Raw genomic sequence first — 27,403 nt, 5'->3', positions numbered from 1 at the left:
GTGAAGGGAAAAAACCTCTTGCACCAAATCCAGGTCTAATAAAATCACATAAAAGCAACTCTGTCTGATGCAAACAGAGCAGTGTGTGCACAAGTGACAAGTATTTATTTAGCTAATTTCATAACACTTAAACTTGTTTATATCTCATCAGTCCCATCACATGTGCTGCATTTTACCAGTGTTCCAAAGACAAAAATAAATGGCCTACCAGCTGCTGCTTTCTCAAGGTTGTGGTTTACTTGGGTATAAACAGGGAGAGCTAAGTGATTTAAATATTCCTGTGCTCTGCAGGCTCAGGAGATCTGAGGGGCTGCCACAGCACACAGGCAACACCTGAAGTGCTGAGCCCTTCCTAGTGGTGTTATTTGACTGGGCAAAAAAATCCTCTTTCCATTTGGAACCTGTACAAGCTCTATTACCAGCTGCATTCTACTTCAAATATTAGCTGGGGGGTGGTGGTGGGGCTGGTTACAGCTGGAATACATCATAAAGCAGAAAGCTATTAAAATTCATGGCAGCCAGACAGTGTGTTGATCCTACAAAAACCGAGCTCTATGTTTAATATTTCTAATTAAAAGGGAAAAAAAAATATATAGTTCAATCCACTTTTGTTGTCTTCACCTCTGTCTAAAGCAAGTCTGGGTTTTCACAATGCTTTGGCAAGGAAAGGCAGCTCTGCATTTCAAACATATAAAAGCCAGCAGTGTAACTGCAACAAAATCCTTAAGCTCAGTCCTGGGGGCCTCTCCAGGAATGGCTCCACATGTCCTTGGGAGGATCACAGAGGCAATGAGGCTCAATCCCAATCCCACATCACCTCCAGTGCACTGCCTCCATTGCAGAGCCCCAAACAAGCAGCCTGGTAAAACTCCCTGCCAAAGGAGACAAAGGGGAGAGCAAAACCTGAAGGTGTATTTGGAATTTCACGCTGACAAAAGTTTTTCCAAGTTTGAAATGCTCTCACTGGCGTTGGGAGTGGAAAGAGAAAGCCTTGAGTACTGACTGAATGTATTTCATTGTTTGTAGGTTTTAATGTGGTGCAAAAAGCCTGGAAGCTCTAATCTGAATAATAAGAGGGTTTGAAGTGAGGGATGGATTTATAAATTTCTGTTGTAAAAAGTAAGAAAAAAAAATCAGAGTAAAAAGAATGTATCAGTACTGAAATCAAGCAATCATAGAACTCCACATGGATCTTAAGGTGAGCTCTTCTGAAAATCCACCCCTACCTTGCTCATAGCAGTCAGGGCAGGGTCACAGGCTGCATCCAGGTCCTGCACTAACAGCTGGATGCTGTTGGAGATCACACTGAAAAAAAGGGAAAAAAAAAAAAGAACCAAGCATGAGTTTCAGAATCACACCGAGTAACAGAGTGCCAGAACTGGAGCCTTTGACTGTGAGAGGAGGAAAATCCTCCACTGGCTGACAGCAGCTCTGTGATGTGAGTGCTCACAGCCACAGCTTGTGCTGAGGAGGAGCTGGGAAACCCTGCAGGGAGCTGCACAATGCTCAGAGTGGGAGACAGGATGCTTTTACAGCTGACCTTTCTCTGTTTTAACACAAATAAGGGGCTGGGGATCAAAGGTGGCAGATGAAGAGGAGAAATCCCCAAGCATCAAACCCAGCCTGGGATTCAGCATCACATTTAATCCAGGCTGTGTAACACCAACATTTTATCAGCTCTCCATTTATGCACAGCCAATATTCTACTGCTCACAGGATCTCGCACAGAGCATTTTAAAAATGACATCTGCATGAGTTCTGTGTCTCCCACGTGTGAAGATGAAGGCAGATGTCTTATTTACACTATGTCTAGGACTGCTGCCATCCATTGTTTGAGTTCCTGAGACATATACCAGACTAAAGGACACATTAGTCAAACACATTTCCCTCCCTTCCCCCCCACTTTTTTTTTTAAATTTTGAACAGCATGATATTGCTTTGAGACATATTTAATGCCATCATGTTATGATGTGCACAGAGGTGCAGCTGATCCTAAAACAGCAGCCAAGAAACTCTGCCTGCAGCAGCCTCTGCTAAGAACAAGAGCTCATTCTGTTTCACTAAGCACAGCTTTTAAAAACAGTGTCAACTTTAAATCTGCCACAGATGCGTGTTTACAACCTCAGGATTATATTTGTAAGAAGTGGATTTTACTTTTGCTCTTTCTCATGGTGGTGGCACAGATGAGAATCACAGGGCTGTGAGAAATCTGAGCAATTTAGAGTTTTTAAACCAGAAACCAGAAAGATGGCTTCCTCAAACCATCTTTCCTCCCCCTCATTGTCTTTGTGAAGTTCTGGACACTAATCTGGGGTTCACTGTTCAAAATATCTGAAGTGTCCACCTCACTGAGATATGGTGTCACCCACATGGGTTTTATTCCTCATCACAACCCAGAAAAGTTGCCTGTTCCCTTTCCTACACCTCCAGCACAAAGTCTGGAACAAGATGCAAATTAAAACACTTCCTTCAAAGCAATCCATTTGTTTGTAAAGGCAAACTCATCCAAAACAAGTTGGAAAAATTAACATGGGAGGTGAAGCGACTACAGGCTTCAAGTTACACCATCTAAAACTTGCATTGGGATAAAAAAAAAAAGCCTGTGCCTGTTTCTGCTGCTGCTGGGCACTCCAGAATCCCCTCCCTGGAGGATTCCCCCAGGCCAGACTGAAATAATCACCCTGCAGGGCACTGCTGCCACTGCCTGGCAGGGAGGAGATGAATTCAGCACCAAGGAGCAGCACCAAGCTCTGAGTGGGTGGAAAATGCTCCCACCATTTGTGTCCACGCTCAGGAGTCTGTCAGAAGTGCAGGCTCTCACCTGAAAACCACAAAAGAGGGAGAGAAATTCATTTGTCTGCACTTCAGAACAAACTCCTGCTGTGGAGGGGTGTGCTGGGAACACAAAGGATCACACTGTGCTGGATGAGAGGGTTTGGAGCCTGGTTCTGCAGGAAAACCCTTCCAATCCTCAGCAGGCAGCAGTGGGTGACTCCTCACACAGTCCTGGCATGCACAGAGGGATGGATCAGGAGCTGAGGCCATGAAGGAGCAGCAGCAACCACACTGAGCCCAACACTTCAGGGGTTCTCTGAGTGCTGCCCATCATTCCACAAAACAGGGAAATTATGCATTTCTGGATTTGCATAACAGTAACTTTTCTTTTGTGGAATATCAAGAAGTTCCCATAATTTCTCCAACTTTCCTTAAGAAACTGCTTTGCCACCCCAAGGATAAACTCCTCCTTTTCCACACATTTGGGGTGGTTCTGCACCCTCCTTTCTCTGAAAGAAGAAACACTTCCCAGGGTGCACAAACAGCATTTTATCACTTATTTTACGACTGCCTAACAAGACATCAAATCCCAGAAGAAACCCCTTGTTTGATGTTGAATGAGCCAGCAAGGTTTATAGCTCAGACTTCACTGACAGAAGGCTGGACAAAGCCCTCAGCTGGAACAGAATGAAAGTCAATTAAAAGCCTTTGTTACAAGATACATCAGCCCTGTCAGTTGGACTTTAAACCTGTCCAAAGCAGCAAATGTGAGCTGTACATTAAACAACTTCCAAAACACTTCACATGGGCTGTCTGAGGCAGCCACTGTGGAAATCCAGCAGCCACCTGAGGTTGCTGCTTCCTGCTGGCAAAACTCACCTGTCCATGCTCAGAAAACCCCATCTTATGGCACATTTTACTTCTCCTTCCCTGCTACCTTGCTTGCTTTGGCTGAGTGGACACAGCAGCCCTGAATTTCAGGCAGGGATTCACTCCTAAAAAGGTCTGAGAAGAGCCTGGAGGGAAGGGAAGGGAGTCTGTGCAGCCTGGAATGGAGCCTGGGACCATGTGAAAGAGCTGGATGGAGATTCACTGGGATCCTGTCCACTGCAGCAGAAAAGGAGGAATCACAGGAAGGAAGTCTTCTGAAAAAATTATCTTACTGCTATCTGGGCTGAATCTTTGTTTTAGGGAGAGGAGGAGCTGGTGACAGGGATTATTTTCCCAGCCTTGCCAAGATATTCTTTTGTCTGATAAGAGGCAAAACAACTTTTGCCTCAATTTTCTTGTCTCAAAAAATACATTCAATCTGTCTGTCAGGGGTGGAGAGGAAAGGATGTTAGAGCAGAATATTTTTAGCACCGCTACATGAAAAGTTATTTTAATGAATGATAATCTTCTCTCAATTATAATCCCCAAATATAAGATTGGATCAGTCTTTTATGTCATCTGAAATGGGGTTTGATCATACTGACAAGGCTGCTGATTACCAGGGGGAAGTTAAAGCAGGAAGGAATGTACTGAAATAGCTTCCTTTTCTTGAAATGTAACAGCCACCTCGCAGGGCTGCCAAGATGCAAACCATGTTTCAAATGGAAACTCACTATTTCCTCTCCCTTTTCCAGTGCTCTTGTTCCTTTGGCTTGGGCCATGGGGAGCAGCTAAAGCCTGAGCTAGTGCTCAGCCAGAGGAAACCATTCCTGAGCAGGGAAATGCCTGTGCCCATCCTGTCACACCGGGACCTCAGGGTTGATTTTACTCCAGCACCATCTGGCTGACAAAAGGGGATGTTTAGGAAAAAAAATATGTGCTGGACATACATGCTGAAAGTGTCCATCTCTCCTGTCAGGTTGATTCTCTCCATTAGGCTTGTGTCCACTTTTTCTTTGAGCTTCTCTTCCAACTGTTGGGAAACAAAACAAGCAACAGGGAGATCAGGTTTCCACCTCGAAATAATCGCTCTTCAAAACTTATGCCCTGGAAAGGTCAGCTTCTTCAAACTTCATCTGTGACCAAACCATATCCAAAACCCATCTAGTGACACTGAAATCTTTCCTTCCTGGCGTCCCAGACCTGTTGGTTTGGCAGGATGGGCCATGGTGGCTCCATGTGCTCAAAGAATGAAAGCTCCAAGGTCAAATATGTAACTCTAGCATGACATGCTACCGTGCTAGCTTAACACTGTGGCATCTGTCCTGCTAATGAAGATGTTTCTCAACACTCTGCCTGTGCCCAAACTGCAGAGGAGGAGGAGGATTGCCAGACCTAGTGGTGGAGAGGCCTGGAGAGAGCCAAACATCACAGCTCATTGCTGACCCATGGCATTTTGGAAGCACCTGAATGTAATGAGTGCAGTGGCTGCAAATCACATCAGCATAAATTCCTCCTCTCTCCACTCCACACTGCCCCAGTATTTCACGCAAGTATTTTCCCAAAATTATTGTTGTGCTTGTTTTTATGAAGGGGAGATAATGAACAGAGAATTATTTTTTTAAAAAATTTGGTCCCCAAGCCAAAACAAATTACGTAACAAGCAGAAAAGGATTGACCCCAAAACTGATGCTGCAAAGCAGGATTACAAGCAAATTACTTTTCTCAGAAAATCAATACTTTTCTTTCTTTGAAATACAGAATGAATAATGTAGAGCTCAATAATCAATGGATGTTTTTAGTACTTTTGGCTGTCCCAGCCTCCACAGCAACACAGAACAGGGGCTGGTGTCCCCTCAGAGGAAAGCTGACCTGCTGGGTGGTGGCCAGGCAATATTCTGCAGTGCTCAGGATGCTGCAAATGAGGCAGAGCTCTTCTAAAGTAAACTTGGCCACTTCAGAGCCTTCCTTTTCTTTCAGCAAACTTGTGATGGTGAGCCCACCACTGCTGCTGGTTGTCCTGGGGAAGAAATCAAAAACAAATCAGATAAAACCTGTGAGGTTTTTGACACTCAAAGTGCAAAATTACTGCTGGATTTTAAAGCCATAAAAAGGCTTTATGACCACAACCCTAAACCCTGTGCAATACAGGACATCAAACCCACAACTGCTATTTTGCTGAAGGAATTTCTTTTACAAAGAGCTTTATATCAAGTCTTAAAGCAAAGGACAACTCACTCACTGACAAGAAAACAGATTAGGATGCAAGTGGAACACAGCCTTCCCCAGGTAGCTTCACCTTCACTGCCACTTAGCCAAAATCTAATTAAAGATTGCAGGAGGATCTCAGAACTATCAGGAAACTTGTCATATTTATCTCTGCAGCACTAAACAGCTGCCCACATGCATCTGAGACTTTGGCAACCTGGTTTAAAAGCTGATGGTATCAACAAAGTAAATTATGGAAGGTGTGCCCTCCCCTTCACTGTCTTCCAGTGAGCAAGGTTCATGGATCAACAAAGACAGAGCAGTTTAGAGGCAGGAAATTCCCTACCTCTCAACTCTTTATAATCCAAATCCATTAAAAAAAAAAATAGGACAGTGATATTTATCTTGGACAGCAAAAATGGAGCACTCAAAAAAACGTGGATAAAGAATGCAACTGAGGTCTGCTGGAGAACACACATTAAATTTATCTTTCCACTTGTCTGGATGGAACCCTCTCCCCTTCCATCTGTGAAAGGTTTTACTGGTTTCAGAAAGTCATTCTGCTGCTCCCAGGTTTACAAAGGAAACAAGCTGAAGATGTTAAATGGCAAATAAAATTATCTGCAGTGGAGTTTTGGCAACATCTCAGGAGCACCTTTAGCCTGTACACTGATCCATGTTGGTGCAATCTCATTATGATTTCCTTTCCTTTCACTGGATTTACATCTCCAGATCTTATTTATACAGAGATAAAATGTTCCAGAGCAGAGGGAGGCACAGGGAAGCACTTCAGCATCTCAGAAATAAACCACCTTCATTATAAATTACCATATAGATGGTGTTGGGCTAAGGCAGCTGAGAATCCCAGGATGAGCTGGTTACCCAAGCAGCAATTCTGAAAGCCAGGACCCTCTGAAGAGACTTGGGCTGGCATTTCAAAAGGAACTTCAAGAAACTGCAAATCTGACTGTGAATCAAAGCCAAATACGAAGCTATTCTCCAGAGGCCCTTAAAAGAAAAACAATGTGTGACCGCACATTTGCTTTCCTGCTTTTCCCTCTGTGCAAAAAACTGTATTTTGGAGAAAACCATGAAGTAAATGGAGTGATCCTGCTGCTACCTGGGCTGTTTGACAGAGAAATGAGTGTATTCATGAATTATCTTTACAGAGCATCATCTCCTCAGCGCAGGTGGATGTGTGCAGCACTGGGGGTGCCAGACTCACTTGGGCAGGTTTCCAGAGAGGATTTTCCAGGCGTATTCCCGCAGGTACTTCTGGAAGATGGTGGTCAGGGCTATCATGGGCTCCCCAGTGCTGAGCTGGGAGCACTGCACCATGCACTTCTTGTAGTACACAAAGAGGTCAGCACAGCTGGGCAGCACAGCTCCCCCTTCATCCACGTTGGGCTTGGGGGGACCCTGAGCCTTGAAGTCAGCCACAAATCTGTCAATCAGCTCCCCCAGATTCCTGGGGTGGGGAATAGAAACATATTTGAGTCAGTTGAGGGAGGAATTGGGAGTGAAAAGAGAGAATAATGCTCACAATGAGATGCTCTGTCTTGTGACAGCAGCGAGTTCAGGTTTAGCAGCTGGGTATTCCCAGCCCTTTCTTATCTCCACACTCTGAGCACAAAGCTCACACAATTCCACAGCCCAAACCTTTTTGTGCTCAGGAGTTTTAGTGGCAGCTTCAAATCTCTTCTCCAGCCACACATAAAAGCTCCCAGGTCTGCCAGGGCTCAGTTCAGCACATTTGATGCAAGTGCATTAAGCCTGTGCTCAAGTTTCATTCCTGGCACCAGGAAAAGGAGCAGCCAGGCCTCCCATCCCAGCAGAGCCCAGGGAATTTGGATTTTGAAGGGATGTGCTCAAAATGGTGAGTCCCATTTGCCATTGCTTGGTCCCATTTGGATACCACCTGCTTTTGCACAACTTCACACATCCTTTAAAGAAGTTTTATTTAGCATGAGCACAAAGTGCACTTCCTACTCAGACCCTTTTTAAAAGCACAAAAAGCCCTCTCATTGTCTCCAGTGATTCATTACAGCCTGGTCCTTACTCTAATATTTCAGTCTTTAGGCAATAATAAACTTCACTCCATCCTTTCACCAGGACAAAAAGGCTTTTGAGCATGGCAGAGAGCCAGAGCCAACAACACAGGACCAGAGAATCTTCTGATCTTGGGGAGTTCCTCTGCTCCTGCCCCTCCAGAGACAGCACATCCATGTCCAGCCCAGCTCCATGGTAAATTCACACAGCCCTCCTCAAGGAAGCTTGGATTTTGGGAAACAGATAGGCCTTTCAGATGAGAGAGGTACTCTGCTGACCAGGAGTTCCTGTATTTTATATTCTTTTTTTTTAATATGGTTTTCCTGCAGCTCTCCCCTTGCCATGGCACAATCTACACCTCTGAGGGTGCAATGGTTGGGCTGTGCCATGAAACAGAGTTCCTGAGGAGAAAACCAAATCCTCAGGAGAAAGGCTGAGACCTCTACCAGTGAAAGGGGAAACACCCATCACCACCAACTTTCCCCTGGTTTTTATCACTTTTTGCTTTCCCTCGTGTGAGAGAGAAAATTCCAAAGATTCAGAGAAACCACAAGTCAGAGAATTCAGAGAATCAGGGAACCCACAAGTCAGAGAATTGAGAGACACAAGTCAGAGAATTCAGAGAAACAGAGAACCCACAAATCAGAGAACTGAGAGAATCCACAAGTCAGAGAATTGAGAGAATTCACAGAACCCACAAATCAGAGAATTGAGAGAATCAGAGAACCCAGAAGTCAGAAAATTCAGGGAATGAGAGAACCCACAAGTCAGAGAATCCACAGAACCCACAAATCTCTTCCCTGATAAACTCAGAGGCTGCTGCCTCAGCATGGATGAGCTCCTACCAGGGGTGATCTGCTGGGCCAAACTTATCTCCAGAGACGTTCCTGGAATATCAGGATCTCCATCATGGAGCCAGGCTGTTGCAAAGACCAGCAGCCCCTTTTTCCATGCCTATGGCTCAAACCCTGCACACAGCTCTGATTGCACACTCCCAGCTCCTCAGCTGTGTTACAAGCACTGTAAAAACATCAGGCTGCTCCACTGATGTGATAAATCTCCATGCTGGCAGCAGCAATTGGAGGCTGAAGTGAAGCACTGATTGTGTTGGGCCACAGAGAAGCAGAATTTACCTCCCTCTGTAGCTGTGGCAGAGCCAAACAGATGGCTGCTGCAGGAGGGCTGCAGCCTGCACATCCCTGCAGCTCCTCAAGCAAAGAGGACGTGCCTCACTCCTTGTCAGACCCAACAGCTGCATCCCCACCTCTGCATCTGTGCTGGCCTCCAGCTGGGCAGCAAAGTGGAGCTTTCTTAGCACTCACCAGTCACTTGGGTTTATTTTTTTTATTTTTCGCCTTCTCTCAGTCTCAAGGCACGGTCAGGAATGTCGATGGCTTTTGTTTCTTTATGTTTAGCCCACATGTTCTCCTCTTCTCTGAGGCGAAGTGAAATGGATCTGAGTTTTCCTGCCCCCCCTACAAGGTCTTGTCAAGTGGGATGCAGGAGAAAATGCAGCTGCTCAGCAGGGCTGGGAGAGCAGGGCTGGGGCTTCAGGCTTGTTCTGATCCCAGCCTGGAGAAAGCTGCCATCAAACCAGGCTGTGGGACTGCTCCCACGTCAGAATGGCACTGATGACAGCAAAACATCACGATATTGTGCTCTAAAACAACTAATTCATCATTAATGCACACTTTGGCTGATGGCAAAGCTTCACATGAGCCTCAGCTTGTCCCAAATGTGATACTGTGATGGTGTTCACAGGGTCCCAGGATGAGGGAAGAGATGAGCATCTGACTCCATGTTTCAGAAGGCTTGATTTATTATTTTATGTTATATATTACATTAAAACTACACTAAAAGAATAGAAGAAAAGGTTCTTTTCAGAAGGCTAGCTAAGCTAAGAATAGAATGGAATGAATAACAAAGGTTAATCACAGCTGGGCTGTGATTCGCCATTAATTCCAAACATCCACATGAGACCAATCCCAGATGCACCTGTTGCATTCCACAGCAGCAGATAACCATTGTTTACACTTTGTTCCTGAGGCCTCACAGCTTCTCAGGAGGAAAAACATCCTAAGGAAAGGATTTTCATGAAAAGATGTCTGTGACATGACACCAAGGCCACAAATCTTTGTGTGGTGCAATGGGAGCACAGAGAGCCTGGCAGAAAAAGCTGCTGGGAGATGAAACATTCAGAGGGCAGGAGAGCTGCAAGAAAATGAGCGTTTTCTGCACAGACTCTGCAAAAAAGGAAAAGCTCCAAGAAAAGTCTCTGGTAGTGCAGATGTGGTATTTCCTAACAGTAGCACATTTATTGGCAGTGAGAACTCGCCAAATCTAACCAAGAGAAAGAATGGGATGAAATCACATAAAGGGAATTCTATTCTGCTTCTTTTCATTCCTGCATTCTTCTTTCTTTGGTTTTCGTTTTTTTTTTTTTTTCTTTCAGTCAACCTATTCAGGGTTGTTCTGGCAATCAGGAGAAGAACCAGGAATTCACAAGGAGCAGGAGAGGAGAAGAGGATGCTCAGGAAACTGGGTGTGAGCAGAGCAGTGGCACTGCCACACCTGGAGCACTGCAGAGCGTTTTCCATGCCCTGGGCATTCTGGAAGCAAACACACAGCACAAAGTGCCAGCTTTCCAAGCTCTCTGGACTCAGATGTGCAATCTCTGAGCAGATTTAAGGAGGGCTCTGCACACTCTCAGCCCTGACAGAGCTCTTCCTCCTCTCCCAGAACAGCTCAGCTCACATCTGTGTGCTCCAGCTGACCCCAAAGGACAGCTAAAGATGCACATCCCAAAGGGGCAGGAATGAATCTGATATTTACTCTGCAGCTGAGGGTGGAGAGCAGCATCTTTAAGCTCCTTCTTTCAGGTGTCTCCTCTTAAACTGCTACAGATTTTGGCACTGTGTTTCTATAAATGGGTATGGAACCAATTTTTCGGCAGAAAATGCCCACAGATTTAATGTGGCAGAAAAATGATGAACAAAACTATTGCTCTCACTATTCAGAGCTCAAATATACAATTAATGATCTAAGCAACATCTCATTTTCAGACAATGGCAACAGATTCCTCAAAAGTTCAATCAAAGGAGGAAGAAGAGAGAAAATAGTGAAGAAAAGCAATTTTTGGCAGTCAGGGCAGCATGGGGAATACTGTGGCAGTTTTTCTTTGAACTCCCTGCAGCTTGTGGCTATAAAGATAATATAAAACATCTCATGATTGTAAAGGAAAAGGAGAAGAAAAAGATAAAAAAAAGGCAACTGAAGGGGTTAGGAGCACAGTGGGGTAGAATTACCAAAATGGGGATTAAAATGGCCCCCAGTGAGAAGGGAAGAAATACTCAAAGAAGTCTGTGCTCAGTTGGCTGAGGGCAGGGGGGAAATATCAGTTTCCCTTTGTGATATTGCAGAGCAGAACCTAAACCCAGCAGGACACAGCACTGTGCAAGGTTTCAGCTATTTTAATGATTTCTTTAAGCATAAAAAGTTGATGGGACATGGAAAAGCTTTTCCAAGATGTTTTTCATGGAGTTTGGATAAAATCAGGACAGTACAAGCCTTGAGTTAGAATTGTCTCATTGGAAGATACAAAAGCACACACAGACGAGATACATCAAGTAAGAACCTCCTCATTTCCAGCCACTAATCTGTGCTAAAAGACCAAATTGAACCTTTTTCAGCTAGTTCCTCTCCCAGGTAGCACTGCAGTTGTTACTGAGATGTTATTTAAGTGAATGGAGGTGCACAAGGAAATGTGGTGAGAGCCCTGAAAACTTCCCAGAGCTCAAAGCTGAAAGCTCCTTTCATTGAAGGTTTTTAGCTGCAAGTCAAAGAGGAAGATGAGGAAGGGTGCCAGGGATTAAAGCCCCTGACAAAGCCCCAATCTGTGAGCAATGATAATGTTATCTTACAACCAGCTTTCATCTTAGGATCTCAAATAACTTATTCCTACAAAGCAAATCCTGCAGCTCCTCTGCCACAAAGCCACGTGTGTGTTTTACAGAAAACCCAACCCTGTTATTTGTGGAAGACATGAGATGAAAGAAAGACACACGTCTGCAGTGGGAATTGCAGAGGAACAGAAGCAATTTCAGGAACTCTGAGCCTCTTCCAGAGAAAGGCAGCAGGCACCAAACCTGCAGCCCTCTGCAATCACACACAAACCCAACTCCAGAGCCCTCTGCAATCACACACAAACCCAACTCCAGAGCCCTCTGCAATCACACACAAACCCAACTCCACGGCCCTCTGCAATCATTGCCACAAAGCCCACTCAACTGAACCAACCTGCTCTGTGAAATCACACACAAATATCATTCTGCATAACAGAATCCAACAAACCCGCACAAACATGCGAAATTCAGGCGTACCACGCCTGACTCAATTACACAAACATAGCTCCAAACACTTGCACACACAAACCCAATGAGCAGAGCCCTCTGCAATCACACACAAACCCAACTCCAGAGCCCTCTGCAATCACACACAAACCCAACTCCAGAGCCCTCTGCAATCACACACAAACCCAACTCCACAACCCTCTGAACACTCATTTTGTCCAAGCAAAGGCCCCACTCAAAGTTTCCTGAACCACAACCACTGCTCCTGTTGAAATCAGGCAGCAGAGGTGCAATATATTCATTTTCTGCAGCTTGAGTACAGAATCCAACACAACCCAGCACAAACAAACCCTGAAATTCAGGCTGGTTACTCACTTGTCCTGGGACTCAATGTACACATAAAGGTGAGGCTCAAAGCACTTGGAAACAATGCCATGGAAAGGATTGTCAGGGACCTTTGGCTTCTTTGGCTGCAAGGGAAAATTTAAAATGTTGGTTCAAACCTGCCTTGAAGGAACAGCAATGCAACAGCACAGGAGGATATAAATCTTTACAGACATTGTAACACAGAAATTTGCTGTCAAATCATCAAAGCATATAAATGTTATTATATCCAAGTCTTCCCTCCTTCTTAGAGAGCTGTTAGCAATCCAAGGAATTATCTTTCCACTTGTAAAATATTCTTAGCCTTAAAGAGAAGGCTGCTCCACGCTAACAGATTTCAGCTGAAGAACCTTAATGCAGTTTGCAAATAAAATCTCCCTGAATCCTTCAAGCAGTAACAAGGCTCCCCTAGTCCCCTCTGAAATCAAATGTAGCAGTTATTTGGAAGCAAGATTAAAGAATCCTTACATTTCAGAGTATCAAGGGCAATAACTCAAAGCTACAGGCTCCATCTGAATGAATTTTATTTAGATAAACAGCATGTAATTACAGCAGGAGCCAGAATTATACAGGCCTGCTTTCACTGTGAAACACATTTCTGGGGATGCAAAGATTTCTATTTTTAAATCCCATTTAGAGCATTAAGCACAGGTGCCATGTGGGAGCCATCCTGTTTACCCTCATTTGAGTTTAGTGCTGCATTAACCATGGCCCAGCACAGCCCTGGGACTACTCACACATTTAAATTTGTGCATGTTTAAATACCAGGCTAGGCAGGACCTTTAAGTTCTTTTTTGCCCTACAGCTAGATTGTTATTATTCTTTTTTACTAATAGATAATTTCTCTTGGTGCTTCCCAGCAGAGCAGCAGCTTTTCCCTGGCTGCAAAGAGAGCTGCAGTGACTCTGGAATGGAATTCTTGCTTCTCTCTCCACAAAAAGCCAAGATCAGCTCCCAGCCAACGAAGATATGAATTTTTCCAGCTGATTTTTTTTTTTTTTTTTAATGCAGGAAAAGCCAAACAAAAGAAGCAAAGCCTAAAGGATTTTCTCTCCTAAACAACACAGGAGGTGGCACTAAGAATTTGGCAGAACTATCAGAGTGTGACAAGGCAAACTTTCCTCAGCAACAATTCAGCCCCAAATGATGAATCCCAACTTATGGCTGCAAACCTAAAGTGAGGAACTGGTTTTATGGAGGCCAGACCACCTCAGTGAGCCTTGAATGAAGAATTGAAGAGCCTTGGGAGAGAACCATGACCAGGCATCCTCCACCCAATGCAGGATGCACTCACTCAATGGAGCTGGGAGTTAAAAAATAGTTGGGAATCACAAAAAACTCCTATGGCAGTGCCTGCACAAAGCTGCAAATTCACCAAGTTCAGCACTCAGCTCCTGCAGCAGGCCTGGCTCTCTGTGTCTCTGCCCCACGCTGCTCCCAGCATGTCTGGTGGAAGCAATATTAAATCTTTTACCAGTAGCACTGAAGCTGTATTTCTGAGTGTGCACCCCTGTCCAAAAGCTGCAGATGTTTAAGCTATTTCCTCCTTGAGTTTGATGGAAATAATAAAAGGTTACTGTTGTCACAGCAAGGAGGTCTGCAGCTGGCCCAGTTTCCTTTCATTACTATCCAAAGTAAACAGATTAAATGGAACTGCTAGGATTACCAAAAGAGGTGCTTTTTTAGCATGGATTTCCCCCCAAAAAAATTCTTGTGCTCCCTTTTAGATTCCCAAGTGTCTTGAATTTTCAGGAGTGGTGTCTTGGAAGGGCTCTTTAACTGAAAACCCTTCATCTTCTCTTTGTGTCCCTTCTGTTCTTCATGCAGTGACAGGAAAAATGAGATTTTCAGCACTCCCAGCATGAACCAGCAGCTGCTGGCACTGGGACACTGAAATGTTGGAGCCCACCTGGCACCCAGGGGGCTGCAGGGCAGCAGAGCCCAAAAGAGACCAAGAGCTGCATCAAAGTTAACTCCTACCCACAGGTTAGTGGTTATCTGCTCATGGGAATTATGAAAATATCTGCCACACATGACTGTATTAAAACATTAAAATTACATAAAAATTGGGGGGAAATCTGGGGCTGTGTTCAACAGTGTTCACAGCTTTTCTAACTTCTAAAGCTCTTTTAAATATTTCTGCAGACAAAAAGGAATTTCACAAATAAAACGGCAGAGGTTTTTATTCTCTAAATATGAATTGGGGTTAATCCACACTGCAAAAGGGCAACACACAAAATATTGATCAACTAAAACCAAAGGAGGAAAACCTTTACCCTAAAAATATTCTGACAAACATACAATCACTACTATCTAACTTGAAAATTATTAGGTTAAAGGATGCAGCTGCTGTTTCCTACAGGGAAAGGGCAGCCTGCACTTCCAGGGATGACTCCTCTCCATGGATGGCTTCACAAGGTAAAAAGAACACAGCAGCTCCTCTCTCAGAAGCTCCAGAACTGCTGCATTCTGCTGTTCAATAAACCCAGCCCTAATTGCTGTAATTATCTCTGCACCTGCCTGCTAACACCTTGGCTTCTCCAAGGATGTGCTCTCATCTCAGCACTGCACATCCCAGCCAACAGTCCAGTCATGAGCTACTGGAAAGCAAACTCTTCCCAAAAAATGCATCAGAGGTGTGTCCCCAGCTTCCCAATCTCTGCCTCACTGATAAAATCCACACAATACCAACTGTCCAAGCTGGATTTTGATGGAAAGAGCAAAACCTTGCTTAAATCATTCTGTTTCAGGACTTTGAATTTGACTGTGTTCACAGGGGTCTGAGGATGAGGGAAGAGACGAGGATCTGACTCCGTGTTTCAGAAGGCTTGATTTAGTATTTTATTATATATATTATATTAAAACTATAATAAAAGAATAATTAAAAAATATTTCATCAGAAAGCTAGCTAAGAATAGAATAAAAAAAGAATGATAACAAAAGCTTGTGGCTTGAACTCTCTGTGATTGGCCATTAATTAGAAACAACCAACATGGGCCAATCAAAAATCTACCTGTTGCATTCCACAGCAGCAGATAACCATTGTGTACATTTTGTTTTTGAAGCCTCTCAGCTTCTCAAGAGGAAAAATCCTAAAGAAAAGGTTTTTCATAAAAAATGTTTGTAATAGATGAAGGCAGAGAGCTCCCACCTCCTGCTCTCCCCAGGGCCATGGATTTGAGCAGGTGCTGAGGCCCTGGTCACCCATCAGGATACACCTGCACATGGCCCATTTACAGGGCTGTAAATCCCCTAAATAAGAGGAGAGCACCAGCCTCAAGTAACCCACAATTGAACATTTAGAAAACATCCATCTGCTGTATAAAAAAAATTACAGGCTTTGATATTGGTGCCAATTGAAACAATTGCATTTACCATTCAACCTTTAATGTTAGCAGAGAGCTTTGGAAGCCCTGTGCTTGTACAAGCAGTGAGGTGCTGCCTGCTTTGCAGAGGTAATGGATAAAAAGCACTGGAAAGATAAAAATCCCACAAGTGATTTATCTGGGGTGAAAATCTAAAGCTGACACTTGAAAGTTCAATGACTTGCCTGGTGACTCCAGACAGTTTGCTTGGCTGACAGGGCAAAATATGAATTGCAACTGTTTGTAGAGGAGTTTCTTTGGGGATCTGAAAACCCAAATAGCTATTTCATCTCCCTCTGACAGAAATGCTGCAGTTACATCTGGGCTGTTGCTGTAGAGGCTGGAACAGAATCCAGCTCACTCTCACGTGGCAGGATTGTCTCTGCACTATTAACTGGAATAAAGATTGCTTTGGTTTCAGTGAAGTGAGCCAGAGCAAAGCACGGTCGTACTGGGAGCCTGAATGCTGCACAAAGGATCAAAACTGCACTAAATTAATTGCTGTGAAAACAAACTTTTCAAATCAATGGGATGGGAAAAGCTGAGGCCCCACTGGAGATTCTGACAGAGGCTGAGAAGTGGGAACTTCAAAGACTTACTTTGTCTGTATCACTTTTCTCCATCACAATCTCATCTGTCTCTGGCCCAGTTTCATCCTCCAGAAAGGGGTTGGTGGAGGGAGGTGGCACCTCTGGTTTCTTCTGTTTGGAAAAGAGGGAGCTCTTCAGAGAACAGCCAGTTTTGTGCCCTCTGGCACACAGCTGCACCCACATTTTGCTTTCCTGAGCCCTTCAAAGCACTGCCCAGAAATTTCCCTTCTCCCCAGATCCTGGCTCCCTCTCCACCCCTCCATGCTGCCTGAATCCTCCTTGGAAGTGTGACATTTGATCCAGTGGGACATTTCCACTCCAAAGTGTGTGGTCTCCACTGGGATAAACCACAACAGCAGCTCCAAAACTCTGCCCTGAAATAAACCCCAAATTGCTGCTCCCACTGTTTGTCCCCCTCCCCTCAGCCAGCTATTTATAATGGTGGCCTTCATTTTGGGTACAAAACAGAGCCAGAGTGTCACAGCCTCTGGACATGTCAAAAATGGGGAAACACAGGATTTTCTGTCATTTGAAACCACACCCTTCCCTTCTGCTTTTCTCACAACAACCCAGAGAAGTCAGTTTAATTAAAGCTGCAAATTTTCTATGAAACTTGTCAGAATAAATAAAGCCATATTCCTGAGAGATCTAAATTCAGCCAGGAGGAAAACCTTGCAGGACTTCCTCTTTTAATTAGCAAATGACCAGTGGGTGCAGCAGGCTTTCCTTGGAGGCTGAATTTTCACATCCAGGCTGGACAGAGAAGCCAAGCACACATGCTCTGTGTGTGCATCTGGCTGGCAGAGCTCTGGGCTGAGATTCCAGGCAGGAAAAGCTCAGAGATGGCTCCAGAGATATTCCCTGAGCTTTTTCTCTTGGTTCTGCCTTTACAATCTACCAAAAGAGACAAAGCAGAAGCTGCCAATGTCCCTGCAAGCCAGAGTGACCCAACAATGTGGGATTGAAAGCTGGTACCCTGTGGTCAATGTGTGATACCCAGAAATGAGGACAAGAGGAGACTTTTAGTTATAATGTGTCACTGACATGTAGAGAACAAACATTACAAGGCATTTAACCACACCATAATCACTCTGTGGCTTCAAACAGCACAGGGCCCCAGGAGAACAAAAAAAGCACACACAAGCAGTGCATTCTTTATTCTTGTGAGCCCTGTGCCATCTTCTCTACAGTCTACCCAACTAAAAAATCATTTTTCCAATACAGGAAAAAAAGTGATACTGAGTAGAGTCACACTGAGCAAGGGGAGGCTGCAGGTGACACCTTTTGCAGTTTCCACCTGAACTATGTGTGAGGGGATTTTTTTCCTCCTGACAAAGCTCCTTCTCCATAATTACCACTGTGCCATCTTCTCCATAGTCTACACAACTAAAAAATCATTTTTCCAACTAAAAAATCATTTTTCCAACACAGGCCACTCAGCAGAGTCACACTGAACACCCTGAGCAAGGGGAGGCTGCAGGTGACACCTTCTAAATTCTCCACCACCTGAGCTATGTGTGAGGGTTTTTTCCCTCCTGAGCAAGCTGCTGAATAAAGAGAGCTCTTCAGAATTACCATTGTGCTATCTTCTCCATAGTCCACACAACTAAAAAATCATTTTTCCAACTAAAAAATAATCACTTTTCCAACTAAAAAATAATCACTTTTCCAGTACAGGCCACTGAGCAGAGTCACACTGAACACCCTGAGCAAGGAGAGGCTGCAGGTGACACCCTCTTAAATTCTCCACCACCTGAGCTATGTGTGAGGAGGTTTTTTCCTCCTGAGCAAGCTGCTGAGTAAAGAGAGCTCTTCAGAAATGCCCTTACCCCTGTGCCATCAGCAAGGGTGCAGCCTGAGAAGCGTTTGGCCAGGAGCCCCTCAAAGTTGGTTGTTCTCTGAATTGCAAACAGAAGCAATTTCACCTCAATCTCCTTGGCCCTGGTGCGCATGATCTTGGAGAGCTCTGCCCTGCAAGAGAGAGGGGAGATAGAAAAAACAAATGTGGTTTCCTATAAAGGTCTGAAACCCAACACTGGAACTCATTCTGTTCCCCAGAGAGACTTTCATCACAGAATTCAGGCTGATTCCTAAGAGGCTCTCTAACATAAAACTGCTCTGCAGATCCCATTTCAAACACAGCCACGGTTGTTGGGAGCTCTGTGGGTAACAGGACCCCATCTCCTGTTGGGAAAGCCCTGAGGGTCCAAGCTTGGGAAGCTCAGGGATTCCCACTGGAACCCAGAATAAAGCCAATGGTGCTACTGGGACTCCACTGGCACCTTCCTCTGTTCCCTGTCTCTGGCTGGCAAAGAGCCTGGTCACCACAGTCAGCTCATGCCATCCCACTTGGCTTGAAATATTGCTGATTTTTACCTCTGTTACGCTGAAAATTGATTTTCACATCACTTCAATTTCTCATTGTTTTAGCAACGCTTCTCAGCCTTTTCACTCCTCACTTCCTTTTAACCACAGACAATTCCACAGAGACATTTTCACCCCTGCCTTTAGACACTGACCTTCATGGTAAGAGCCAAGCCAAACTTTTATTTTCGGGAAGCTGGGAGGCAGCAGGAGCTGCATGGTATCACCAAAGGGGTACTGGGATAGACAAAGGTGATACAGAGACTCTATCATCAGAAGGCATGAAAAGGCCCTTTATTATCATAGGAATTTACAGGGGTTTTAAAATTATTATTATTATATTTTTATTATTTTTATATTTTTAATATTCTTATTATATTATATTTTCATTATATGTTTATATTTATATTATATAATATATAATTATATTTATATTATTGTATTATTTATTATTTTTATTATTTTATTAATTTTGTATTTATTTACTCTTAATAGAAATTATTATTATTATTATTATTATTATTATTATTATTATTATTATTATTATTATTATTATTATTATTCAGTTTTTACAGAAACAATGGTGGACTTAAGACCTGATTGCCCTTTAGTGTCACTATAGGATATGAAACAACACAATGCAGACTCACTGTTCTTTCTAAGGTAAAAAAGGGACTTTTATTTTTCTGACTCTAATATTTATAGATTTCCAAAAGTGACAATGGATTGGAGGGTGAAAGTGCCACCTCTCCAATGACACTGGACAAACTGTCTATTAAATTCCTCCTCCTCCATAAAAGAATGCAAAACAATAAGTTATTTACATAAAGTGTGTGAGAAAGTTCGTTACAAGAATGTAAACATCAGAAAGCTTAAAAAATCTTTAAAAAATCAGAGCAACACTTTAAGAATCTTCTTTACACTACTGGTGAACTATGAATAGTACACTCTGGAGAATCTTATCTGTAAATAATAGAAAGAGAGATAATAATTGTTTTAATTCTCTGAGCTGTCTCACAGCTTCTTACAGAAAACCCTGGGGCAGTTCTGTGTCTGTCTGTTCAGAGATGTGTGGTACCCAAGAGGGGCTCACCTGGTGGTGTGGCAGAATCCTGGGGCAGTTCTGTGTCTGTCAGAGATGTGTGGTACCCAGGTAGAGCTCACCTGGTGGTGTGGCAGAATCCTGGGGCAGTTCTGTGTCTGTTAAAGATGTGTGATTACCCAGGAGGGGCTCACCTGGTGATGTGGCAGAATCCTTGGGCAGTTCTGTGTCTGTCAGAGATGTGTAAAACCCAGAGGGGCTCACCTGGTGATGTGGCAGAATCCTGGGGCAGTTCTGTGTCTGTTAAAGATGTGTAGCTCCCCAGGAGGGGCTCACCTGGTGATGTGGCAGAAGTCCACTGGAGCGCTCGTCTGCACCACTTGCGGGAACATGCGCTACTTCTCCATAACCCACCAGCTGCCTTTGATCAGCATAGCGCGGGCAATCTTGTCCACCAGGCACCTGAACCCAGGACAAAGACTTTTAACACCACTACATTTAGCGAATATCAGAGCTTGCTGCTGCGCAGTTCTGCTCTCTCTCAATCAGAGGTGATTTTACACTGATTAACATCTTGACCCACACATAGCGCCGGTCAATCTTGTCCAGCCAGGCCACCTGAACCCCAAGGACAAAGACTTTTTAGCACTACCAACAACTTTAGCAGAAGCAAATATTGCAAATATTCAGAGCTGTGCTGCTGCAGCTCTGCTCTCTCTCAATCAGAGGTGATTTTACACTGATTAACATCTTGACCCACACATAGCGCCGGTCAATCTTGTCCAGCCAGGCCACCTGAACCCCAGGGACAAAGACTTTTTAACACCACCAACAATTTTAGCAAATATTCAGAGCTGTGCTGCTGCTGCAGTTTTGCTCTCTCTCAATCAGAGCTGATTTTACATTGATTATTTTACATTGATCTTGATCCAGGCATAGCGCCGGTCAATCTTGTCCAGCCAGGCCACCTGAACCCCAGAGAAAATGACTTTTTAGCACCATCAGCATCTTTAGCAAATATTCAGACTTGTGCTGCTGCTGCAGCTCTGCTCTGTCTCATGATTTTACATTGATTAACGTCCTCTGAATGCTTTGGATTATTGGTGATATTTTTGCCCGATGTCCGAGAGAAATGATGAGGACTCCATCCTATCAGAAGGTTAATTAATTACTTGATTATACTATATTATTCTATATTATATTACATTACATCTAAACTGAATCTGCCAAGCACTCATCTCCACTGCACACACACCTGGATTCAATTGGGCAGTGAATCAAAACACTCACACCAAAATCCAATCACCAATTCCCTTCAGGTAAACAATGTTCCACAATGCATTCCACTTGTCAACAACACAGGAGCAGTAACTGAGATAAGAATTGTTTTGATCATTCTTTGCTTCTCTCAGGTTCAGAGAATATCAACCCCACTTGGATATTAGGAAAAATGTCTTTACTGAAAGGGTTATCAAGCACTGGAACAGGCTGCCCAGGGAATTGCCTCACATCCCAGGAGGGATTGAAAAGTTGTGTGGATGTGGCACTTAGGGACAGGGTTTAGCAGTGGGCTTGGCAAGGGCTGCAATCAAGGATCTGAAAAGTCTTTTCCAACCTCAATGATTCTGGGATTCCAAGTGCTTAAACACACGCCAGACTGAAAATCCTATCTTGTGCGAATTAAGAGAGCAAGTTCTGTTGAAAATGAGGATAACAGTGCTCCTAAATCATGCAGAGATTATTGAAAACTCAATCCAATAATATTTCATTTGATCCCACCCTCTTTGTTTCAGACAGAGAGGTTAAAGTGAGTGGGATGAGAGAGCAGCAATTCCTGGATTCTTACATTCAGCTCACATTTAAATTCCAACTAAAATTCTTACAAGCTGAGCAGGATGGGATTTTTCCCCCTCAATAATTGTGTTTTCTGGTCAAAAAGTAGAAAGATTAATCCAGAAAACTTTGATGGAAAAATGTTATTTAAACTTAAAACAGAGAAAGGCTAAACTGCTGATGTCAAATATTTGAAATTAATAAAATACATTTTGATCTAAGGGTGATTCTGGTCTGTGTGGGGTTTTTTTCCAAATTCAAGAAGGTTATGGTAAAGTTTTACAAAGCTGTTAGTATCAGGAGAGGAAGTTTAAAAAATAGCTATAAAGATAATTCACTTTCTAGAAATCACTCCCTCTCAGCTTCCCAAGCATTTTGGGGTGTTGCTTGATTGTTTGGGGGGTGGTGTTGAGATTTCAATTTTCAGTTTCATTTTTCAACCTTTTGCAGGGTTGAAATAAAACTAACACAAATTTATTTTCTATATGTGGGAGAAAACATTTCTAGTGATGATCTGAGAAACTGAGGTCTAAGGTGGGAGGATCCTGGCAGAGATAACTCCCAGTTCATCAGCCACTCCAAATCACACCCAGAATCAGTTTCCAAGCCCTTGGGATAAAAACTTTTCACCACAGGAACCTGTGGAAGTGAGAACTTTGGGAATGCCAGCAGAGCAAAATGTGAAATCCAAATGGAGCTTGCAAAGCTTCCCTTACATCTTGATTTTCCTGGAAAAGGACCAGATACTCTGAGAGGTGTTGTTTAATGAATTTCTTGATGATTTCCTGTTTGATCCTGGGGTCCAGGACGTTGGCTACCAGGCAGGCATCACGTAGGACATTGCTGGGCCCACCAGTCCTCTGTCAAAATAAACAGGAAGAAAATTATTTCAGGTTAAATAAGTTCAATGGGTGATTGTAAATGCATCCAAGTTTATCCTTTCCTATTATTCTCTTTTCTGCTGCTACTCTTTATTTATGGCTGCATGAAAACTGAGCTGCTTCCATTTCACTGACCATGAAGCTGTTTCATGGTAAAGGCAGAAAATTTAGAAACTTTTTTTTTAAAAAAAAAGCTGCTTTGGTGCTGCTTCTCACAGACACAGATTTGCCCTTCACAAAGAGTCTCCTCATTTCTGCACTTGTATGAAGAAACCAGCAGAGCTGGTACTGTGAAAGACAGAACTGGTGTTTTCTTGGAAGTAAATTCAAATTCACACCTACTCCCCTTACTGTTTGCAAATGTTTGGATGCACAGTGCTGGGGAAGCACAGTTGGTGCTTTAGCCCCAGCCCAGATTTGCATCTGTGCTGAGCAAACCAGACACAAACTCGGTGGCACAGTGTCAGCAGCCAGCCTGTGCTTGGCTTCCCCTGAACAAAACACTGATTTTTGTGACAAACCAATCACCAGGGACTGGGTGAGACCCCAAGGAAACCCCAGAGATGAATTTTTGGGCATTCCCTGCCTGGCTGCAGCCCTCTTGCAGGAGCTGGGTGCAGGGTGAAGGGAAGGGTGGCAGAAATCACCCTCTGCTTTCTAAAGAAACTCCTGAAACAGGCAGAGACCAAACCTAGAGGAAAAATGAGACTAAATCCAACAACACAATCATCCTGAAGAGTTTTCAGTGACACTTTTCAATGGGAGGAAGAGGGAAAGTGAGAACTTTACCTTTGTACCTTGGGAAGGAAAGGCTTCCTCGAAGTCAGCCAGGATCTGCTGCCCCAACTCGTTCTGTGCTGCCTTCACCCTGAGGGGACACAGGAAAGGCTTTGGGGGGACCTCAAAAACCTCCCTGCAAGGTGCAGGAAGGTTTGTAAGGGATCAAAAGGATGCTGAAGAGAAAATATCCACACCCAGAAGGTCTCTGTGTCAAAACTGGGAGACTTTTTGCTCCCTGAATGGCAATTCCTGAGCCCTCCGCTGCAGCAGAACATGTCCTGGGTTCTCCTGTCCTGCTGCCATTTAATATTTCAATAAGAGCCACTTAATCAGCTCTTTGAAAGGCCTTTAATGCCAGTGTGATCTACACTGAAATTCATTTCTGTTGCCCACATTTCAACAGAAATATGTTTCCAACATGCAAAAAGCTTCACAATGTCTCAATCTCCACCATGAGCCTTTCACAGCTCCAGGTGTGCTGATCCACTTCTAAATGAATACAGCTGGCAGCAGCTTTATCCCATAAATCCTCAGTGTCTCAGAGAAGCACAAAAGAGCAAAAGGTATGAAATGGGAGTAGAATAAACCACGACCTTGCTCTTTATTTGGCTGAGAGAATAAAGCTTCCAATTTCCAGAAATAAAAGTCAATACAGCTTAATTGATACTTCTAGGGAAATGGAAATGCCTACACACACTAGAAAGTGCCAAAGCAAACAGTGAGGCACTTCTATCCCTCTGCAGCCCTTGAATTCTTCCATCAGTTTTTATTATACTGGAAAGGTCTGAGCTGATCACTCACACACTGGATTTTTCCACTGAGATTGATACTTTAGCAAGACTGGCGACATTTACTGTTGTGAAAATGTTTGTTCAGACTGTGGGGAGAAGACTTGGGAATTTTTTTTGTGCTTGTTTAAGACTCCTCGACCTTATCAAGGAATGATCTGCTTCTTTAATCTTCCCATTTGAGTTCCATTAAAGAAAAAAAAAATCCACAAGATGATCTGACAATGCTGGATTCTTTCCTGGTGCCAAATGCAGAAAATTCCAGTCCTTTAAAATTGATGGCTGAAATATAAATTTATATCTGTGATTTAACTGGATGTACGACCTGCCTTCCTCAGGATTTATTTATGGGGATTTTGCTGGAAAAGCTTCCTGCCTGCAGTGTCAAAAATAATTCTCACTTAAGCTCTCGGCTTCACAGGAATGTTCAGAGACTCCTCTACTCTTCCAGGTAAAGACATCCAGTTAACAACTTCATAAGTGGGAAAGAAAATGTTGAAATCTAATTCAATATGTTGAAATAGGAGTGGGGAATTTAATCAGTAAGGAGGAAGCCACAGCTACAGGTTTACTCCTGCTTAAATTCTACAAGAAAGCACTTGTAGCTCATGTGAGAATCACAGAAAGAAATCTTTCATTCTCCAGGAAAAGAAGTGGGGGGGAAAAAAAAAGAAATTTTTTATCTTTTAAATAATCCAGAAACAAGAAGTGTGTGGAATTAGGAGTCACAGAAATTAGTGAGTGTGTATGAACAACTGGAAGCCATTAGCAGTGATACTTCTTTCCCTCTGAGTGGCTGTGGGGACCTTTCTGTTTGACAACAGCTGCAGTGCAGCACAGTGGAGGCACTGAAAAGAGCAGCAGCCAGATTCCTCAAGACTCAACACATTTAAAAGAGCCTCTGTCAAGCAGTTAAAAGCCCTGTCCACAAGCTTTGTTGGTTTAGGCTCTGATTCAGGAAAGTACTTAAGGATAATCTTAATGGGGATTCTCGTATCCTTAAATTAAGAAACTCGTAGGAATGCCTTGCTCAAGTGGGATGTTAAAAATATGTATTTTTTAAAAATAGGTCCTGTGTAAAAATCTCTCAAAAGCAGGCAGGGAGAACAAGTTTGAATCTCTTTTTTTTTTTTTCCTTCATATTTTCTAAGAGAGGGACAGAGCAGAACCAAAGTTGAGGTGTGGGCAAGGACAGGGAGCCCCAGTGCCCTCCCAGTAAAATTCACTTTTCATACAACCACACACACAGAGAAACACTCAATTATTTTCTCAATTATGAACACACAGCCAGAAGCAAGAAAACCTTTCTGCCACCTCTTCAGAGCTCACCTGCCTTAGGCAGAGAAAAGGGGGGCACCTCCTTCAGCCACTGGAGATTACTGCCCCTGTGGAAAGCTGTCAGCAATAATTCAGAATATTCTCCATGCAGTGGAAAGTGCAGCCATAAAAGCCTGGACGTTCAACCCTGCACCAGGTGAGCTGGCTCAGCAAGCCCAGATAAGAGATTTAGGATCCCTCAGAGCCTCAGGGGGTTTGATAAGGGTCTCTTTCCCTGGGTAGGTTCCCCCAGAACCTGGGATATCCCAGCAGCCATCCCACACAGCAGGGAATTGCCTTTTCCTGGGGCTGCCAAACCCTCTGGTTATCCAGCTATTAATGATTTCTGTTCCTCTGACTTCTGTTTTATTATTAGTGGCTTTTGTTCTCTGTTTCCCCTGCCTTTAAAAAATAAAAACAACAAAAGCCACTGCTATGTTTCAAATGACATTCAATTACTGGAAACCACAATTCCTTTAGCCAAAGCTACCAGAAATCTTAAACCAAGCCTGGCAGCTTGCTGAGATAAAAAGAGGCTGAGCCAGCCTGTTTTCCTGTGGCAAACTTATAATTATCTTTCCCCTAAATACTTTCCAGGCTTTTTTCCACTATCTGCTAGGCCTGCAAATCATTTTTTCTGGGTGGGTTTGGGACCACTAATTGTACCTCCCTCCAAAGATAGAAAACAGCAGAGCATGGAGAGATAAGGAAATATTCCTGTTTACTACAACAGCTACCAATGCACTGCCTTAGAAATTGCTTTAGGAACGCTCTTAGGAAAATATTTACATCTGGCTCTGAACTGTGACATTTTTACATCAATACTCAACAGGACCAGCACAAGAAGCCAACTAATTGAGAGTTCAGTCCAGGTTTCCAATGAATCCTTACAGTGGGATTTTGGCTTGGTTGTTTTCAAAGGGACAGAACAGGTGGAAAACAACATTAAAAACACATCATTGCTTCTCACAGCATCCAGGAGCAGCAGCCTAAATTGGATACCCCATGACAAAGAGCACATCCAACAGCACCAAGCAGGCACTTCTCCTTCCCATGGTTTCCCATTCATACTTGGCTTCACTCCATTCACACCAGGAAAAAAAGAGGCTTTTTATTTCAGAAAGCAACAGAATCTGCTCCTTGAGCAGTGCACATAAAGGGGTTATTGTATATAACAGACATTGGTTATGTCACAGGTCTGTGCCAACATCTACTAAAGCATTTCTTGCCTTCCCCACCATCCTAGAGGCTCCACTTGTACCATTAAAACAAATCCATGAGCTATCAAACCCCAGCAATTTCACAGTCTAAAAATACCCCTGCAAGAAGCCAGGCAAACTTCCTCTGATGTTTCATGAATCACAAAAGGATTTCCAAGCAAAAGAGAGAGAAAAGTCAACTCCAAACCAGGCCCTAACACACAGCCACGGAGTCAAACTCCAAAAGCAGAATGATGGTGCCATGGACCTCCCTGCAGGAATTTTCTGCCTGGATGTGGAAAATCAAGTTAATTTATTTTTATATCATCCTTTAGGATCATTCCAGTGGAGACAGCAGGCTGAGTAAAATTTAATTCTCAGCATTTCACGACACGGTGTTCGTGCAGGATTTGCTACAAACCAAGAACAGGCTGTGCAACTTCACAGATGCAACATGTAAAAACCCTGTATTTTCCTAAATTGTGTGCTCCTCAAGCATATTAAAAAAACCAAAAAGGATTATTGGAAATATTTAACCCCCAATTTACACACACAGTACAAGCTGCAAGGTTTCCTTCCACCCAAGCAAACTTCCTCTGATGTTTCATG

At 43.5% G+C, this 27,403-nt stretch overlaps 1 protein-coding gene across 1 annotated transcript in view; it reads right to left on the bottom strand.

The window, feature by feature from the left end:
* Window positions 1–27,403, bottom strand: part of VPS53 (VPS53 subunit of GARP complex) — a 65,115-nt gene that overhangs the window by 15,782 nt on the left and 21,930 nt on the right. Inside the window, 11 exon segments of the mRNA XM_064729276.1 lie at window positions 1,227–1,305; window positions 4,596–4,678; window positions 5,518–5,665; window positions 7,079–7,321; window positions 12,627–12,721; window positions 16,600–16,701; window positions 18,420–18,561; window positions 20,333–20,391; window positions 20,863–20,964; window positions 22,546–22,689; window positions 23,500–23,578. Coding sequence (XP_064585346.1) covers window positions 1,227–1,305; window positions 4,596–4,678; window positions 5,518–5,665; window positions 7,079–7,321; window positions 12,627–12,721; window positions 16,600–16,701; window positions 18,420–18,561; window positions 20,333–20,391; window positions 20,863–20,964; window positions 22,546–22,689; window positions 23,500–23,578 — 1,276 coding nt within the window.

The sequence above is a fragment of the Zonotrichia leucophrys genome, chromosome 19, assembly GCF_028769735.1.
Source record: "Zonotrichia leucophrys gambelii isolate GWCS_2022_RI chromosome 19, RI_Zleu_2.0, whole genome shotgun sequence".
Lineage (NCBI taxonomy): Eukaryota > Metazoa > Chordata > Aves > Passeriformes > Passerellidae > Zonotrichia > Zonotrichia leucophrys.
The sequence above is the reverse complement of the archived record's forward strand: the minus strand, read 5'-3'. Positions and strand labels throughout refer to the sequence as shown.